Source organism: Lycium barbarum, chromosome 1, assembly GCF_019175385.1.
Source record: "Lycium barbarum isolate Lr01 chromosome 1, ASM1917538v2, whole genome shotgun sequence".
Lineage (NCBI taxonomy): Eukaryota > Viridiplantae > Streptophyta > Magnoliopsida > Solanales > Solanaceae > Lycium > Lycium barbarum.
In genome coordinates, this window is record NC_083337.1 from 35,806,242 (window position 1) to 35,823,577 (window position 17,336).

The 17,336-nt window shown below is 37.1% G+C and overlaps 1 protein-coding gene across 2 annotated transcripts; it reads left to right on the forward strand.

Annotated features, from left to right (window-relative positions):
* Positions 1–3,172: 3,172 nt before the first annotated feature.
* Positions 3,173–16,342, forward strand: LOC132634504 (uncharacterized). 2 transcript variants are annotated; one of them, XM_060350671.1, is made up of 15 exons: positions 3,184–3,378; positions 4,760–4,864; positions 4,957–5,025; positions 6,136–6,225; positions 6,412–6,495; positions 6,918–7,082; positions 7,836–8,023; positions 8,552–8,624; positions 9,005–9,058; positions 9,293–9,550; positions 14,847–15,053; positions 15,198–15,301; positions 15,515–15,659; positions 15,734–15,868; positions 15,963–16,342. In XM_060350671.1, the coding sequence occupies exons 1-15, from the start codon at positions 3,280–3,282 to the stop codon at positions 16,128–16,130; spliced, it is 1,944 nt and encodes a 647-aa protein (XP_060206654.1). In that variant the 5' UTR covers positions 3,184–3,279; the 3' UTR covers positions 16,131–16,342. The 2 variants fall into 2 exon arrangements, with proteins under 2 accessions (XP_060206655.1, XP_060206654.1); XM_060350672.1 differs by lacking the exons at positions 15,734–15,868; positions 15,963–16,342 and having other exon boundaries at positions 3,173–3,378; positions 15,198–15,401; positions 15,515–15,653.
* The last annotated feature ends 994 nt before the right edge of the window (positions 16,343–17,336 follow it).

The following is a 17,336-nucleotide window of genomic DNA, read 5'->3' on the forward strand; positions in this document are numbered from 1 at the left end:
GGCCAAAGTCAACAATTTGAGTAAACTAGCTTAGTTTCATGATTTAAAGATTTTGATAGGTCCATATGATACATTTTAACTTGTCTATAAAGTTTCATTGGAAACCGATATCCTCTAGTCAAGATTTTGTAGCAGTTGAGATTTGGTTGGTTTTTTTTTCTTTTTAATCAAATATATCAATAGGACCTGTCTATTGATGTGTTTTATTGATAATCAAAAGCAATGTACAGAAAAATCCAAAAAAGGCAAAAAAGGCAAAAGTTAAGAAAAAAAAGAAACCACAAGAAAGAAAAATCATAGTACTCAAGAATGCAAGTAGCTAAAAATTGATGTAGCATTGCAACTGGAATTTGACATCTGCCTGCAGCTTCAATTCCTTGATGTATCACTTCTGTTCATGCTGTAATTTGCATGTGAGGTCCTAATGAGAATCTGATTTTTGAAAGAAGTTCGCAACGATATTTAAATGTGATATACAATTTTTGGTTTAATTCTGATGAGTTTCGGATGGGTTCTGAACGTGTTTGGTGTTTCGCTGTTGTTTTGAGCATAAAAGTGTAACAATAAGTCTCGCTCGGGCTTTTAACGCAAAACGTGAAATTAAATTTTTAACGAGCTTAGAATCGTTGGAAAGGTCCTATAGGTACGTATGATGATTTAGAATTTAGTTGGATGGTTTGGACGAGTCTCGAGGGGCTCAGGAGTAATTCAGACGTTTAAGTTGGAAACTAGTGATTTTGAAGATTAAGAGTTGACCACAGTCAAATATGTGCCTAGACGGCCCATGGATTTTGATTTGAGAGTTCCAACAGGTTCCTAGGATAATTATAGAGTGGTTTGCATATTTGGTTTGCATCCCCAGGGGCTCAAGTGACTTGTTAGGATCGGTCAATGATACTTGTTGAGTACACGTTGCCTTTGTACTCATGCTACACTTGCTGCACCTTTTGCGTGCAGGTTGAGTTGGCTTTGTTGCGGATTTGTGAGAGAGTAACAGAGATTATAGGGTTTTGAGCTAAAATTATCCCTTATTTATGAGAGTAGGTTCATTTTGGTCCTTCAAATATAACCCTAAGCATATATAATTCCTTAACTATGCTAAACTGGAGCACTTTTGGTCTCCCTAACAAAATCCGTTTAAAAAGTAACGGTGCTAAAGTCATGTGACACTCACGTGACTTGCAAGAGGCTAAATCCATCGGACAAAAATACTAAACTCATTCGCCTCCCCCCCCCCCCCCCCCCTCCAACTTCATATGAAGAAACTCATTCGCCTTCCCCCCAACTTCATATGAAGAAACACTTTACCGGAAAAAGCCCTAGCCTCTCTGTAGAAAGCTTTAATTGGCTGGAACAAGAAGAAGCTGATTTTTTAAAACAAGCAGAAACTTTATCTAATATATCGAAATTTCCATTCACATTTCCGAAAAAAATTGGAGCAGTTCCACCAATTAAGACAGTTTATAGCAGTTGTTAAAAAAATGATTTTTTTATTTTTTTTTAAATGATTTTTTTTTAAAAAAAAGTCATATTCACATGCTTCCAAAATAAGTGGAACGGTTCCATTGTGCTGCCAGATTACCATTTAAGAGTTGATTACCAACTATATGGTCCAAATATTACGAGTTGCTTTGCTAAAATCTCATACGAGTTAGGCTTTTTTTTAGAAAAATGCCATTACTCTGCTTTGCATTTTGTCCGATGGATTTAGTCTCTTACGAGTCACGTGAGTGTCACAAGGGTTTAGCACTGTTACTTTTTAAACGGGTTCTGTTAGGGAGACCAAAACTGCTCCACTTTAGCATAGTTAAGGAATTATATATGCTTAGGGTTATATTTGAGGGACCAAAATAAACCACTCTCATAAATAAGGGATAATTTTAGCCCAAAACTCGAGATTATACTAGTTATCCAAAGTAGAGCTGCCATCTAGTCCTTGGTAGCCAGAGTCTATTATTTTAGTTGTCTTCTTAATAAATATTGTATCTTCGTATTCGAATTGTATATTCTATTTTTAGTGGCTTATGACTTGTGACACTAATTCTTGGAGTTGTAGAGTTTCACATTGTATATTTGGGAGAAAATCGATTTATACTAATTGTTGAATTTTCTTTCCATATTAATGACTTGGGTTTTGTGGTTACTTTTAAACTGATTCGTCCGTTAGGTGCCATCACGGTCTAAGTGAGATTTTAAATCACGACAAATACTAAGTAAAGATCGATTATGTAATCTTTTGAATACTATCCTCCTACCCGTGTCATGAAACTTTTTGGTGAAGTCTTCAAGTACTAAATACAAAATTATAAAATTATGTCACTTAATTTATAGGCTAAGAGCCTCGTTGGATGGGCTTAAAAAAAGCAGCTTATAAGCTAGTTTTTTAAGCACAAAATGACTTATAAGCTAGCCAGCCAAACACTCAAAAAAGCTTATAAGCTAAGCCAAATAGGCTCTAAACCATTAACTTTCTAAGCGAAACAAGAAAAAAGAACAAGAACTTGATGAACGTCTATTCATGTTTAGACAACCTTTTCCTAATTTTTATTGATAAGTATTATAGTAAAATGTCATGGTTAATCTTTTTCTCTATTTACATTTATATACTTTGTTTTGATGGTTGATAGAGATAATAATTATTATTTTATCTTTTATGGTAAAAATTAAGGGAACAATGAGAAAGAGAAACACAATAGAAAAGCATTTGAGGAGATTAAAATCATAAATTTAAAGGTGAATCATAATGTATTTGGAAGCTCTACCCTGATTCATTGTGTATTTGTTAGGCCTCATTTGTTTGTATTTAATGAACTTCTAAATCTTAATCATTCAGATTCAGCCCATTAAGTTCATTCATTTTGTTTCCTTATAAAGCCTCTAGTAAGTGTTCACATATTTTTCACTTTATTTAGAATTTATGATATTGAATTTGACAATAAAATTGTGTATACTTTTTGAAAAGAGGAGAAGATAACACTTTATTTGAAATTTATGAAGATGGAGCTGGTAAACAAGTTTGGAGCATTTTTTTCTATTTGAAATCCAACTCCAAATTGAATTTGAATTTTTTATATCCAAAGTATAATTTCAAAATAAAGTAAAAAATTATTTCGAATAAAGTGAATATTCCATGGCCAAACGGCTCATTTGAAAAAAATAAAATAAAAATCTACAACCTTTACTCCCCAAATTAAATTAAAATAAAAAAAGAGGGTTTTGAAGTAGCCCAAAAAAGAAAGTAGTATAGTTGGTTTCCAACAATCATCATCATTGTCAGCCATGGAGAAAGGGAAAAGCAAGAGCAAGTCCTCCTCAAGTACCCCTATAACACTCGACCAATTCATTTCCACCATGGCCCCTTTAATTGATTTGGAAAAGGTACAATAACTCCAATTCAGATACATGCATGTTTCAGCAATTTTTGGATTCCAGAGTATATGTTTTGTTTCGATTAAAGTTTGTTTTTTCGTTAGAAATGTATATGATAGAGGTGAACAGGGTATTTATAGCTGCATAAATACTCCCTCTATCCCCTGTTTGAGACTTTTTGGCAGTGGAAAAGTAGGAAATTCGACTATCAATGTATTCTGTCCTTTGAAAATACTCCTACTTCAATAAGTAAATTGGAGTTAAGATAGAAATTACACTAAAATGCTGACACCATAAGTGGGAAATTTGGCCTATGTGAGCTTCGCAACCATACCCGAGTACTGAACGGTACTTCAGTCACTTAACAACAAGTAAAACTTCGGAATGTAAATCACAAGGAATTTTACCGTGGAAATCTCCTTACTCAAAGGAGTGAAAAAACACGACCTACTTCATTAGGATTTGCCCCAAAAACTTCACTAACACAAGCATTTTTAGGTTACAAAACAAAGGCACTATAAACTTAGTACCTTTCACCCAGCTCGACACCAAGTCTGTATAAGGGAGAAGGATTGTGGCAGATTGACCGCTATTAGAATGGATCTTCTGAATACTGAACTAGTTGGGGCTTCATTGACAGGCTTAAATAGAGAGGAATGGATATAAAGTGTTTTTATAGTTGGCCCTAACAAGGTTGTGAACAGGATGTGGTTGATGGATCGGTTGGACACCTAAAGTGGGATAGAGGAAGGACTTGTTATAGCTAGAGATTTTTTTTCTCTCTTTTTCCACCAAATGCTGATATTGTGCTGTGTTGAGGTTGGCAGTAATAGGTCTAAGGAGAGGTAGAGATAGACCAAGTAAGAACTGGGAGAGGTGATTAGACATGACATTACATATCTTCAGACTTCAGCTCCCCGAGGATATGATCCTAGATAGAAAAACATGAAGGTCGAGGATTAGGGTAGATGGTTAGTAAGTAGTCGAGCGATTTCTCCCTTTCCTGTGGGAGAGCATGGTTCTAGCTTAGAGCACATTGTCTGTTCCTTTTCCCACTTATCAGTATCATTATTATTATTCTATTATTATCTTATTCTCCAATTGTATTACTACTGTTGTTTCTTTTACTTGAGTTATCTTTACTATTTTTGCCGTCAGTACTTTCTTTTCTCAGTATGTTCACCATAGCTTTTACTCTTGTATTTGTCAAATCTGTTTTTGGAAACGCTTTTCTTGAGCTGAGGGTCTATTGGAAATATCTCACACAAGGTAGGGGCAAGGTCTGCATGCACCCCACCCTCCCTAGACCCCACTTGTGGGATCTCACTGGGTATGTTGTTGTTGTTGTTGATGCTGATATTGTGCTGTGTTACCTGAATGGTGTCTTTAGGATGCTGAAATATCAGTTTCCATGAGCTCTGCTGAGACGAGGAGTTTGGAATCTGCTCAGAAGAAGGGCTCCACTATTCTTAATTTGAAGTGTGTTGATATCCAGGTATTCTCTTCCTGCTGCTTCCTTATGCTAATTTGGTCAGATTAAGATAGATTTTGCAGGATCTTTTTACTAGTTTGGGGTTTTATGGACAGACAGGGTTAATGGGCAAGACACTTCTGGAGTTTCAATCAAACAAAGGGGACATCCTTCCGCCTCACAAGGTGAATTTTTGATAAGGGGATTGCTCTCTGATGCTTTCAAGTTCTAGGCATTTTATTGCAACTATAAAAGATATTTTCTCGGTTAGAGATCAATGCTGTCAAAGGCGAAAAGCGTAAAAATGTGGCTAATGTCTGCTGGGCATCAAGTGCAAAGCAAAATTAAAGCACTTCTCTCATTGAAAAAGTAGAAGAAGAGAAAAATAAAATAAATATGTAGACCTAAATAAAAATACTATTATAATCACAAAGAAAGATTACCGGACCACGGGATTGAAAAAATTGCAACTGAATGAAATTTATGGAGTAAAAACCTTGTCAATCCAATTCAAAAACCAATCTAATTTTTAACTCAAATGCATAGACGTACTTTTGAGTATTCAATTGAATTTGGTGACTAAGTTATGTTTAACTTTTAGTTTTCTATTCATAATCACTAACATATTTACTTGTAACGTTTCATTAACAAATACTTGTCGCTTTTCCAGCTATGTATATCCAGGGGCGAAGCTATGTATAAAATATGGGTCACGTGAACCCATGGTCACCCGACTAAACTCGGTATATTATGTATATAATCCTTAAATTATGGTATCTAATATTAACTGAAGGAACACATGGTCAAACTAGACTGAGTGGAGCACTGGTTAAGTGCTGGGTTTAATCCCTTAAGGTTGTGGGATCGAAACCTACTAAATGCACTTTTTGCGTCTTTTTTTTAAAAAAATTCTAAGGTGAACTCATCCACTTGAAATCCTAGATTCGCCTCTGTATATATCCCTTAGTGCTGCCCTGTTTAACACAAAGTTAGAGGCTGTTGAGTTGCACACCTTGATATCTTGGTGCCTGCACTAAAACATCACCTAATAGAAACGAACCACACAACCTGCACTTTATCTAGCTTCAGGTTTTAAGCCTGCCTCAACCGGGCTCACAGAGGTTGATGAGACTAAATATTTAGAAAAAATTGTACTTCCTAACACTATCCAATTCTTGTCGTAACTAGGCCGCTTACTGCTTTTGAGTTCTTATACTTCCCTTGCGCTTGCCCCTTTAATTTTCTTGTTAATTAGTAGTTACTATTTTTTCTGAAGATAGTTTCCTCTCATGCAGTTTGGCACTCATGACGTTGTTGTTCTGAAACCAAACAAAGCTGATTTAGGCTCTCCTGCACTTGGACAGGGAGTTGTCTACAGACTAAAGGTAATGTAGCTGTAAAGCATTTACTGGTATACAAAGTGGAGAGAGAACCAAAAAATAATTAAAAAAAAGGATGTGAAGTGAATGTAATTTGATCTGATTTTGTATTTTTTATTTTTTTTACTGAAGTGTAGGTTATTAGTAATGCTTTTTGGTTGGATCTTTAAAAGGTTGTTTTTCATGGAGCAGGACTCATCTATTACTGTTGCTTTTGATGATGTCCCGGAAGAGGGTCTGAATAATCCGTTACGCCTTGAGAAACTGGCAAATGAGGTACATGATTCTTGATCTAAAAACGGTCATGTTTATTGCCTAGGTATCCAATACATTTGATAGATCCGAACGAGTACCGACACAGTCTTGATATAACAAATAAAAGCATTCAAACACTGTTTCTGGTGTAGTTGATTAGTACATATGATACAATTTGATATGACTTGAATTTTTAAGGATCACCTATTTTCTAAATACATTTAAGGTAGTGCCTAAACTAAATCACAAGGAAGGTTTTTCCTTTACCTTTCGAAGGTGTCAAAGTTAGTAGTTCTATGCATGCTATTGTTGTACATTTTAACGGTTTGGAGTTCAGGAAAAAGGGAAATTCACGCTCTAGAAATTCTAGAAGTTCTACTAGTGGAGAAAAGTTTATGGAATTCTAAATTCAAAGAGTCTTTCTATTGGAGTTGCTTTTGTAGGTGACCTACCGTCGGCTGAAGGACACATTGATACAATTGAGTAAAGGTGTGCTGAAGGGCCCTGCCTCTGACTTAGTTCCTGTTCTTTTTGGGGAGAGACCACCAACAATGTCGAAGAAGGATGTCAATTTCTCTCCTTTAAATCGCAACCTTGATCACTCGCAGGTTGTGAATGCATCAATTTTGTATTAATTATTTTTTCTTCCGCACGCCCCTGCTCCTACTTAATCATTTTTCCCCTGCTTTTTACGTGTTTTACTGGTGCATTCTTTCATACCAGTATTCAGACTAGTCTGTTTCTTTGTAGAGAGGCAAAAAGTACGTTGCTTTTTATATTTGACCGTCTTCACATGTATACCATCTTGACTTATGCCAGTCTTTAGAGAAGCCTCGACAAAATTAAAATAATTAATGCATTATGTTTGATTATAGAAACGAAAGATTCCTGTTATTGTCCTTAATCTGTACCACAGAGATAGTTTAGGTACTACAAAAAATAACTGTATACTTGTGCTTTGACAAATCTGTAGGGACAGACAGGAATGTCCATGTTTAATGCCTAACCTTTACTTACTGGAAGCTACATACAACCTTCTAGCTTCTTGCAATTGGATGTTCAAATGGCTTGCTTTCTGCAATTTCCATCTGTACTATGACTTCTCGTGTCAGGTGTTTTTGACTGCCTTATTAAATCAGTTCCACTTTAGGCACTGGAGAGTTTAAACTATTGAGTTGCACAAATTTTCAACCGTCAAACAAAATAGTACACTTTTAGCAATTGCTTTCTCATAAAATGATCAACATTTGAGAAGAATTTTCATCTTAAAAGTTTGATGATAGGGCATTAAGCAGAATTGATGATTGCAGATGTATATGCCGGACACTATAAACTGATACTTTGTCTCTTAATCTTTTAAGAAAGATGCCATTTCGAAGGCACTTTCATCCAAGGATGTATTTTTGCTGCACGGGCCTCCTGGAACTGGGAAAACGACCACTGTTGTTGAGATAATTTTGCAGGAAGTCAAACGTGGTTCAAAGATTCTCGCTTGCGCTGCTTCAAATATTGCCGTTGATAACATTGTTGAGAGACTTGTTCCACATGGGTAAAATGATATGTCTTGGTTGATAACTTCTAGCTGACACCTTTCTCCTCAATGTGAAACATTATGTCCTATTGGAATGAGTTTTTTGTTTTGTTTTTTGGCCATAGTTTCTCGAGAACCGCCTAAAGTTCCAACTAAAAAGGTGAAATAATTTTTCATTATCTCAGTTCGAATGGATCTCAAATGCTCAACTTAAAATGGTCAGACGTGCTTTACCTTTCATAATTTTGGTAAAATATAAATGCTAGAAGATCTGATCTGCTGTTGGATGAGTTTTTAAGTTGAGTGTTGTGGTGGCTTACAGACTGTTTTCCGGCACACCTGTATTATTCGTTTCCATTTAAGATAATGTGTTAGTTGTAAGTTTGATAGATGCAATTCCTACTAGTAGACACATGATTATACCATCTTTTCTGCAGGATTTTTATGTCCTAGCTACGAGCTACATGCAATGGTTCTTTTTAATTATCATATTTTTGTGATGTTATTTTGGATTTTAAAGGATTTGTATTATCCATGTTTTGTCAGAGTGAAATTGGTGAGAGTGGGACATCCTGCACGTATGCTCCCACAAATATTAGATAGCGCTCTTGATGCTCAGGTGAGATATTACCATTTTCATTTGTCAAGTATCTTGTCTCATGGAATGTTATGGTGTCATGCTGTTTTCTTGTACGTTGTAAGTTTCTTTTAGTACATAGGAACATAAAAATTACATGTCCTTCTTGTTCTCTAAGTGCACTGTAGTTAAAAATAGACTAAACCACACCAGTTTCATATCACTATTTTTTGTTGGGAGGATTCCCCAGTTAGGGTGGGCCAGCATTCATACTCAGCTTTTCCCCGCCTTTTTACACTAGTTCTCTCCCTGGAAAGAATAATGTGCTTCTTTATAAGTTGCTTTTTCATGCACCTATTGTTTCGTAATGTTCTTTTTTAGTGACTAAGGGATACATTTTGTAATGTCTTCTTTCTCAACAGGTTCTGCGCGGTGATAACAGTGGTCTTGCAAATGACATCCGCAAGGAGATGAAGGTATGGTGTACTCACTTATTGCCACTTAATCTTTAGCTTGTCCAAGATTTTAAAGGAAGTTAATTCTAAGTATAAGGATTTCCTTTGGCAATTGAAATTTCAAAATAGGTCTATTTGATACCCTTTCTCCTCTTCTGCAGTTCAGTAACTTTTGACTTTTTTTTTTATGTGTACCGGGATAATTCTCTGTTTAACTGTTGCGTTTTCCCATTTGCTTCCTGATGAATTCTGCAGGCATTGAATGGGAGATTATTAAAAGCTAAAGATAGAAATGCAAAGAGGGACATCAGGAGGGAGCTCAAGTCTCTTTCCAAAGAAGAGCATAAAAGGCAGCAGCTAGCAGTAACAGATGTTCTTAAGAATGCAGATGTAGTGCTGACAACATTGACTGGGGCACTGACCAAAAAGTTGGATGGCTTATCATTTGATGTGGTTATTATTGATGAAGCTGCTCAGGCGCTGGAAATAGCATGCTGGATTGCTTTATTGAAGGTAAACATGTTATCAGTGATGCTTAAACTATCCAATCTATGGATCGTTTTTTGCTAGATTTTTTGTTTATGTCAAGAAAACTGTCAATCAGCTCTTTAGCAGTCTAACATGAACACTCTCTCTCTATATATGAAGATTTTTAGCAAGAAGAAAGGGCTTCTTGTATTTCTGAATGAATATACAATCCATAAGAATGGGTACTTATACATGAGTTCTAAGACTAAATAAGGAAAGACAATATTACACAATCAATTCCTAATCATTCACATCAATACAATATATTCCTAAAATTAAGCTATCAATCTTAATCATAATATCAAATCAACATCTCAATCTTAGTCATTAATACCAAATCAACACTCCCCCTCAAGTTGGTGCAAAGATGTCGCACATGCCCAACTTGCAAACCAGTGAATGAAAAGTCCGTTTGTTGAGGCCTTTAGTAAACACATCAGCTAGTTGTTTTTCTGATGACACGTGGAATAAACTCAAGACACCACCTGTGACTTTTTCTTTGATGAAGTGTCGATCAATTTCAACGTGCTTTGTTCGGTCATGCTGGACTGGATTTCGAGCTATACTGATTGCAGCCTTGTTGTCACAATACAAGGAAAGTTTCCTTTTTTCAGACAATCTCAATTCTTCTAGTAACTTTTGTAACCACAAAAGTTCGCAAACACCCTGGGCCATAGCTCTATATTCTGCCTCCGCACTTGATCTAGCAACTACACTTTGCTTCTTGCTTCTCCAAGTGACCAAGTTTCCTCCTACGAGTGTACAGTAACCGGATGTAGACCTTCTGTCATCTAAAGACCCAGCCCAATCTGCATCGGTAAAGGCTTCTATTTGGAGGTGACCATGTCTGGAGTAAAGTAGACCTTTTCCTGGAGCAGACTTCAGATACCGCAAGATGTGAAAGACAGCTTGCATATGAGGATCTCGAGGATCATGCATAAATTGACTCACTAGGCTGACTGAATAGGCTATGTCTGGTCTAGTGTGAGAGAGATAAATGAGTCTTCCAACTAGCCTCTGATATCTCTCTTTATCAACTGACTTTCCAACTCCGCTTTGTAGTTTGTGATTGCTTTCAATGGGTGATTCTGCTGGTTTGCAACCTGTCATACCTGTTTCTTTCAAGAGATCCAGAATATACTTTCTTTGAGAAATAAAGATTCATCTTTTTAATCTAGCAACTTCAATTCCCAAGAAGTACTGCAATTTTCCTAGATCCTTGATCTCAAATTCCTGTGCCAACAACTTCTTCAATCGGGTCATCTCCTCTTTGTCATCTCCTGTCATTACTATGTCATCAACATAAACTATGAGAAGAGTGAGTTTACCCTTTAAATGTTGTATAAAGAGGGTGTGATCCGCATTGCTTTGTTGGTAACCAAAGGAGATCATTGCTTTATAGAATCTGTCAAACCAAGCTCTAGGAGATTGCTTCAATCCGTACAAGGCTTTCTTCAGTCTGCATACCTTTCCTTGACTTTGTTCAGTACCAAAACCAGGAGGAATCTCCATGTACACCTCTTCTTCTAAGTCTCCATGAAGAAATGCATTCTTCACATCAAACTGTTGCAAGTCCCAGTCAAGATTAGCTGCACAAGATAGAAGAATTCTAATAGTATTCATTTTTGCAACAGGAGCAAATGTCTCTTGATAATCCACTCCAAAAGTCTGAGTGAATCCTTTAGCCACCAATCTTGCTTTGAATCTTTCAATGGAACCATCAACTTTATGTTTTACAGTGAAGATCCATTTGCAACCAACCAACTTCTTGTCTGGTGGTGGTGCGACAAGTTCCCAAGTCTCATTCTTTGATAAGGCCTTCATTTCTTCCATCATAGCTTGCTTCCACTTAGAATCTGCAAAAGCTTCCCTCCAATTCTGGGGAATAGACACAGAAGAAATAGACAAGGAAAAGGCTCTATAGGAGGGCGATAAAGAATTATAGGAAACAAAGTTAGATAAAGGGTGTTGAGTGCAAGATCTGACTCCTTTCCTGTGAGCAATAGGCAAATCTAACTCATTAGGAAGTATAGTAATTCACCAGAAGAAGAAGGTTCGGCTTCGGCAGGTTGCATGATGGCTTCTTCTGCTCTATTTCTCCTTGAGTAAGTAATCAAATCAGGCCTAGCCAAACGCCCAACAGTCTCCCCCTGAATTCTTTCACTTTCTCTTATGGCAGTAGTTTCAATAGTCTCCCCTTGAATTCTTTCTCCAATTTCACTTTCCCTTGTGGCAGTAGTTTCAACAATAGAACTACGAAAAACCATCTCTTCTTCCTTATAATTCTCCCCCTGAAGAGTAGATGGTGTAATACTGAAATAGGGCTCAGATTCCCGAAAGGTAACATCCATACTGACAAAGAATCTCCTAGAAGGAGGGTGATAACATTTGTACCCTTTCTGTGTTGGAGAATACCCAATAAAAACACATTTAAGAGCTCTAGGTTCAAGTTTCCCAGAGTTCCTAGCGTGAACAAAGCAAACACACCCAAATATCTTTGGAGGAACAGTATAGTCATTTTTACCCTTTAAAGCTTCTAAAGGACTCCGGAAATTAAGAGTTTTAAGTGGCATTCTATTGATAAGGTAGGCAGCTACTAGAATGGCATCCCCCCAGTAAGGCTTCGGCAGATTCATAGTAAACAAAAGGGATCTTGCTACTTCTAACAAATGCCTATTTTTTCTTTCAGCAACCCCATTTTGTGCACTAGTATAAGGACAACTAGTTTGATGCATTATCCCAAAAGACTCCAAGTAAGCTCCAAAAGTTTTATCCATGTATTCTGTGCCATTGTCAGTTCGAAATATCTTTATCTTAGCCTCAAACTGAGTACAAATCATCTTATGAAATGACTTAAAACAGGAGAAAACTTCACTTTTGGCTTTTAACAGATATACCCATGTCATTCTAGTGCAACAATCGATAAAAGTAACAAACCATCGACTACCAGACAAAGAAAGTGTTTGAGTAGGACCCCAGACATCAGAATGAATAGTCGAAAAGGGAATTGTGCTTTTATTGTCACTCAGAGGATAAGAGTTTTTAGTGTGCTTGGCATATTCACATGCATCACAAGACAAAGATTCAAACTCAGTTCTAGAAAATAAACCAGGGTATAACTTTTTTAAAGCAAAAAAAGATGGGTGTCCCAACCGTCTATGCCACTGTATTATTTCTCGGTTGACATCCTTATTTCCTACAAAAAAGGCCTGACCAGAGTCTCGAGTTCCATCGATCAAATATAAGCCATCATGCAATCTACCACTGCCAATCTTCTTCCCTGTATGAAGGTCTTCAAAAACACAATAATCAGGAAAGAATCTGACACTACAGTTTAGTTCTTTGGTGATAGCGCTAACAGATAATAGGTTAATAGGAAAATCAAGCACATGAAGAATGGATGATAAGGTAATATCAGGAGTACAAAAGATTGAACCTGTTCCAGAGACAGGGGTTAGGGAGCCATTGGCTATTCTGACATAATCTCCTTTGGGACTAGGAGAGTAATTTTGAAGGCCTTTAGAAGAGCCTGTCATGTGTCTATTCGCACCAGAATCAATAATCCAACAATTAAGCTGAGCATTAAAAGCAATACCTGACTGCACATAATTGGGGCTAGCAACATTAGAAGAGCCAAGTTTGTTCAGAAGACGGCGAAGATATTGAACTTCATCTTGAGACAAAGTCTCTCCAGAAGTAGTGTCACCCATATTATCTGGATGGGAAGGGTTAGAATAGGCCTATGACCCGAGAACTGAAAAAAAAAAATCCAGAAAAAAATCGCCGGAAAGTTGGCTGCCACGCCGGAATCCTAATTCCGGTATCGGAAAAAAATCAAAACTGATAGGGATAGGCTCAGAATGTTCCAGCGACCCAACAGAGAAAAATAATCCAGAAACGAACTGAACGGGAGGAGTTTTTTGTGCGGACAGCCACAAAGAGAGAGAAAAACTCGACCTCTTTGATAAAACACGGAACCCTAGTGCTGCGAGGGAGAAAACTCACCTCAAAAAGGCAGCAATGACTCTGATACCATGAAGATTTTTAGCAAGAAGAAAGGGCTTCTTGTATTTCTAAATGAATATACAATCCATAAGAATGAGTACTTATACATGAGTTCTAAGACTAAATAAGGAAAGACAATATTACACAATCAATTCCTAATCATTCACATCAATACAATATATTCCTAAAATTAAGCTATCAATCTTAATCATCAATATCAAATCAACATCTCAATCTTAGTCATTAATACCAAATCAACAATATATGAACTGTATGAACTGATGCAGGAGTGTGAGAATTCTGGTTGTAAAGTTTTGTTTAAACATTTTACTTTTTAAAAAAAGAGTTCTCTTACAAAATAGGAGTAGTCAATCCATGTGAGTGCTATAACGAATAGAACAAAAATTGAAAAAAAGAAAAGAAAAGAACCTTGGGTAAGTTTTGAACTTGCCATTCTATTTTCTGGGTTATGACCTATGAGTGCTATAAATTCAAAACTCAGCCTGCATAACTGGAAGGCAGCCTGCATAACTGGACGGACCTTTGGTGTTGCCACAAGAGGTATACCAAAAAATGGCTCATTGGAAACAAGTGGTTTTCGGCAGTGTGGCCAGATCTTGCCATTTTTCAAGGACAAGTAATTAGACAGTTTGCATTGTGCTCAAGACTTATTCATCTGATTTCAATGCTATGATAAAATTAATTGGACAAGCCTGATGTGATATAAGCCATTAATATCCTTGTGGAATGATGTATCAAGTCAAAGACCAAACTTTATTTCGGCCTTGTACATAGAGTGACTGACAGCATTAAGAATTTTTTTCTCAGTTTTACTGGTTGGAATCACTTTTAAACTTTTTATGTTATGGTCTTCCCATCCACACTCTCTTCTCTCTATCTTTCTGGAGGAGGAGGTTTAGATGTATGGATTCCTTAATGAATCAAGAGAAGAGGATAAAGAAGCTAATCGGAAGTAGCTTAACTGGCTAGTCTAAAGCCCTCATGGGTTAAATTCTCCTGATAATATTGGTATTCTATATTTGCATTATTTATCAAAACAATTTCAAAATTTTGTGTTTCTCGCTTATGTTTGTGGCTGTGTGAGTTGCACTTTGGGTCATCGTGGACCATGTTTCAAATAAATGTAGCAGTTACATGTGCTTTTACTGTTCCTTATTTCTGAAAAAGAAATAGAAGAAATAAAAATCCGATGAAAGAGTGATCATATTAAATCTAGAGAAAACTGCAAGCTAATGGTGTGGTTCCTTGCTTACAGGGTTCAAGGTGTATATTGGCTGGAGATCATCTCCAGCTCCCTCCAACCATTCAAAGTGTAGAAGCTGAGAAGAAAGGACTGGGAAAGACACTTTTCGAGCGTTTAGCAGATTTATATGGAGATGAAATCACGTCTATGCTCACTGTTCAGTACCGCATGCATGAACTGATTATGAACTGGTCATCTGGAGAACTGTATGATAATAAGGTGTTAGGTCATTTGTAACTGTCGGTCGAAAACTGAATTTTTTCTTCATCTTCCTTAAATTCCAGTATACTCTTAAGATAATATCAGTGAAACATACTGGCATCTAATTTGATCTAAACCTTTCAGCTGCATTTATGATTGTAGATTGAAGCCCATTCAAGTGTTGCTAGCCATATGCTATATCACCTTGAGGATGTGAAGAAATCACCTTCTACAGAATCAGCGCTTCTGCTCGTAGACACAGCTGGGCATGCTACTCACTGTCTCTCCTCTCTCATTTTTTGGCGTCATTCTTCTCTCCCATTTCAAATAACTTCTTAAAAGAAAATTCTAAAGTTGAAAGTCAAGGTGTTTTGGATACCAGAACGAAAATGGAATAATTTTGTTTGTGTACCAAGTAGAAATTCTACCTGTAACCTCCTTTTGTTGTTACTGCCAAGTCTTAACACTACACATTGCAGGTGTGACATGGAAGAAAAAAAGGATGAGGAAGATAGCACATTAAATGAAGGTGAAGCTGAGGTTGCCATTGCCCATGCAAAGAGACTAGTCGAAAGCGGAGTCCGAGCTTCTGATATTGGACTAATCACTCCTTATGCGGCACAGGCAAGTGTGATTTAATAATAAAAAGACCAAACTGGTTTCAAGTTTTGAGTACTATACTACAAATGCTTGTGCAGGTCGTTTACTTGAAAACGCTCAAAAGCAAAGAAGACAAATTAAAAGAAATGGAGATTTCAACTGTTGATGGTTTCCAGGGCCGAGAAAAAGAAGCTATTATTATTTCTATGGTCCGGTCAAACTCAAAGAAGGAGGTACTCTTCACAATTGTAGGAACTCTCATGTATAGCTGAACTGCTCATTTGGGTAATAACACGGTGAATCCAATGTGAAACATTTCATGATCAGGTGGGATTTCTTAGTGACAAAAGGAGAATGAATGTTGCTGTGACACGAGCAAGGAGAGAGTGCTGCCTTGTATGTGATACTGAGACAGTCAGTGGTGATAAATTCTTGAAGAGGTTGATTGAGTACTTTGAGGAGCACGGTGAATATTTGAGTGCTTCAGAGTACTGAAATGAATAGGGTTCTTGGTTAGAAGGAAGCATCACTATTAGTTGCCTGTTTTCAGTGCAGCAAACTGTTATAGTTTATTGGTGTAGGTGATCATTTGGGAGCAGGCGATCGGTCATAAAATGTACTAAATCACCTTTCTTGTACTCTGTCTATGCAGTGCAATATCATGCTTTGAAATCTCAACTATTTATCAAAGGCAAATTTTGACTTGATGTACTATGTTATTGTACATCCGTTGATGTAGTTTTATTGTCGGAGGGAAGTGATGATTTTATTTTCATCTATTGATCAGTTTTGAGTGTTTAATCTTGAATAACAGGGGGGATGTCAATGCATGTCGTGAAGAAGCTAACGTGAAAATTGGAAGCTCTTCGATTGTGGTTCTGTTTTGCATATTGACACATTGTGAGACTACTAACTACAACCGTCATCAGATGTCTCAGAACACATGGGAATATTGTAAAGTGGTACTAAGTGTTTACTCCGGATTTGGATAATCAATTAAAATTGTAGTGAGGTATAGGATATGTGGCTATATCTTGTACTTATTTGATAGAGAGAAGAAATATAAGAATATGCTATAAAGGAGCAACTGATGATCAATGGTTAGCTATAGACTCGTGTATCTATTAGTACATGAGCGTTATTTGATTTGAGAAACATAAGAAATAAGCACAACAAATACGGATCGAATTTGATGTATGAGAGGGAGATTTTGTATATATATTGCTATTATAAGAGTTCTTGGAAATGTAGAAGCCAACCCCCTAAGAGGAGGACAATGCCTCTTATTTATAGCAGTGCCCCATGGGCTTCACACAACATGAATAATAAAATAATGATGAAAAAGCTCTGAGTTGGGTTAGGTTGGATTAGGTAGATCGTACGGTTTGAACATAGCAGGACGTCATCGATTGGCAGTTGAACATAGCAGGACGTCATCGACGCGTGGCAACCGCGCAACGGATGCGCGGATCCCCCAGACCACCGGCCACGACCAAACGGACATATGGCCTCGAACAACCGGTCATGAAAGAATCTGGACCAAATGATGCCCCTCCTTTGCGTTTCCCCGGTTCAGAACGGGAGCCTTCATGTACGCTCTTGTCCCTTTCTTCCCTCGGCCTTCGGTCCCACCGGTTTAACACGTACCCGGTTTTTACCGTATACAGATAGTCCCCACACTTCCTGGATCGTAGATTTGTC

What these genes read in the sequence shown, in the direction of transcription:
- LOC132634504 (XM_060350671.1), top strand. Translation starts at nt 3,280, where the DNA reads ATGGAGAAAGGGAAAAGCAAGAGCAAGTCCTCCTCAAGTACCCCTATA. An exon ending in CTTTAATTGATTTGGAAAAG is followed by an intron (nt 3,379 to 4,759) that starts GTACAATAACTC and finishes TGGTGTCTTTAG; the next exon opens with GATGCTGAAATATCAGTTTC. An exon ending in TCACTCCTTATGCGGCACAG is followed by an intron (nt 15,660 to 15,733) that starts GCAAGTGTGATT and finishes ATGCTTGTGCAG; the next exon opens with GTCGTTTACTTGAAAACGCT.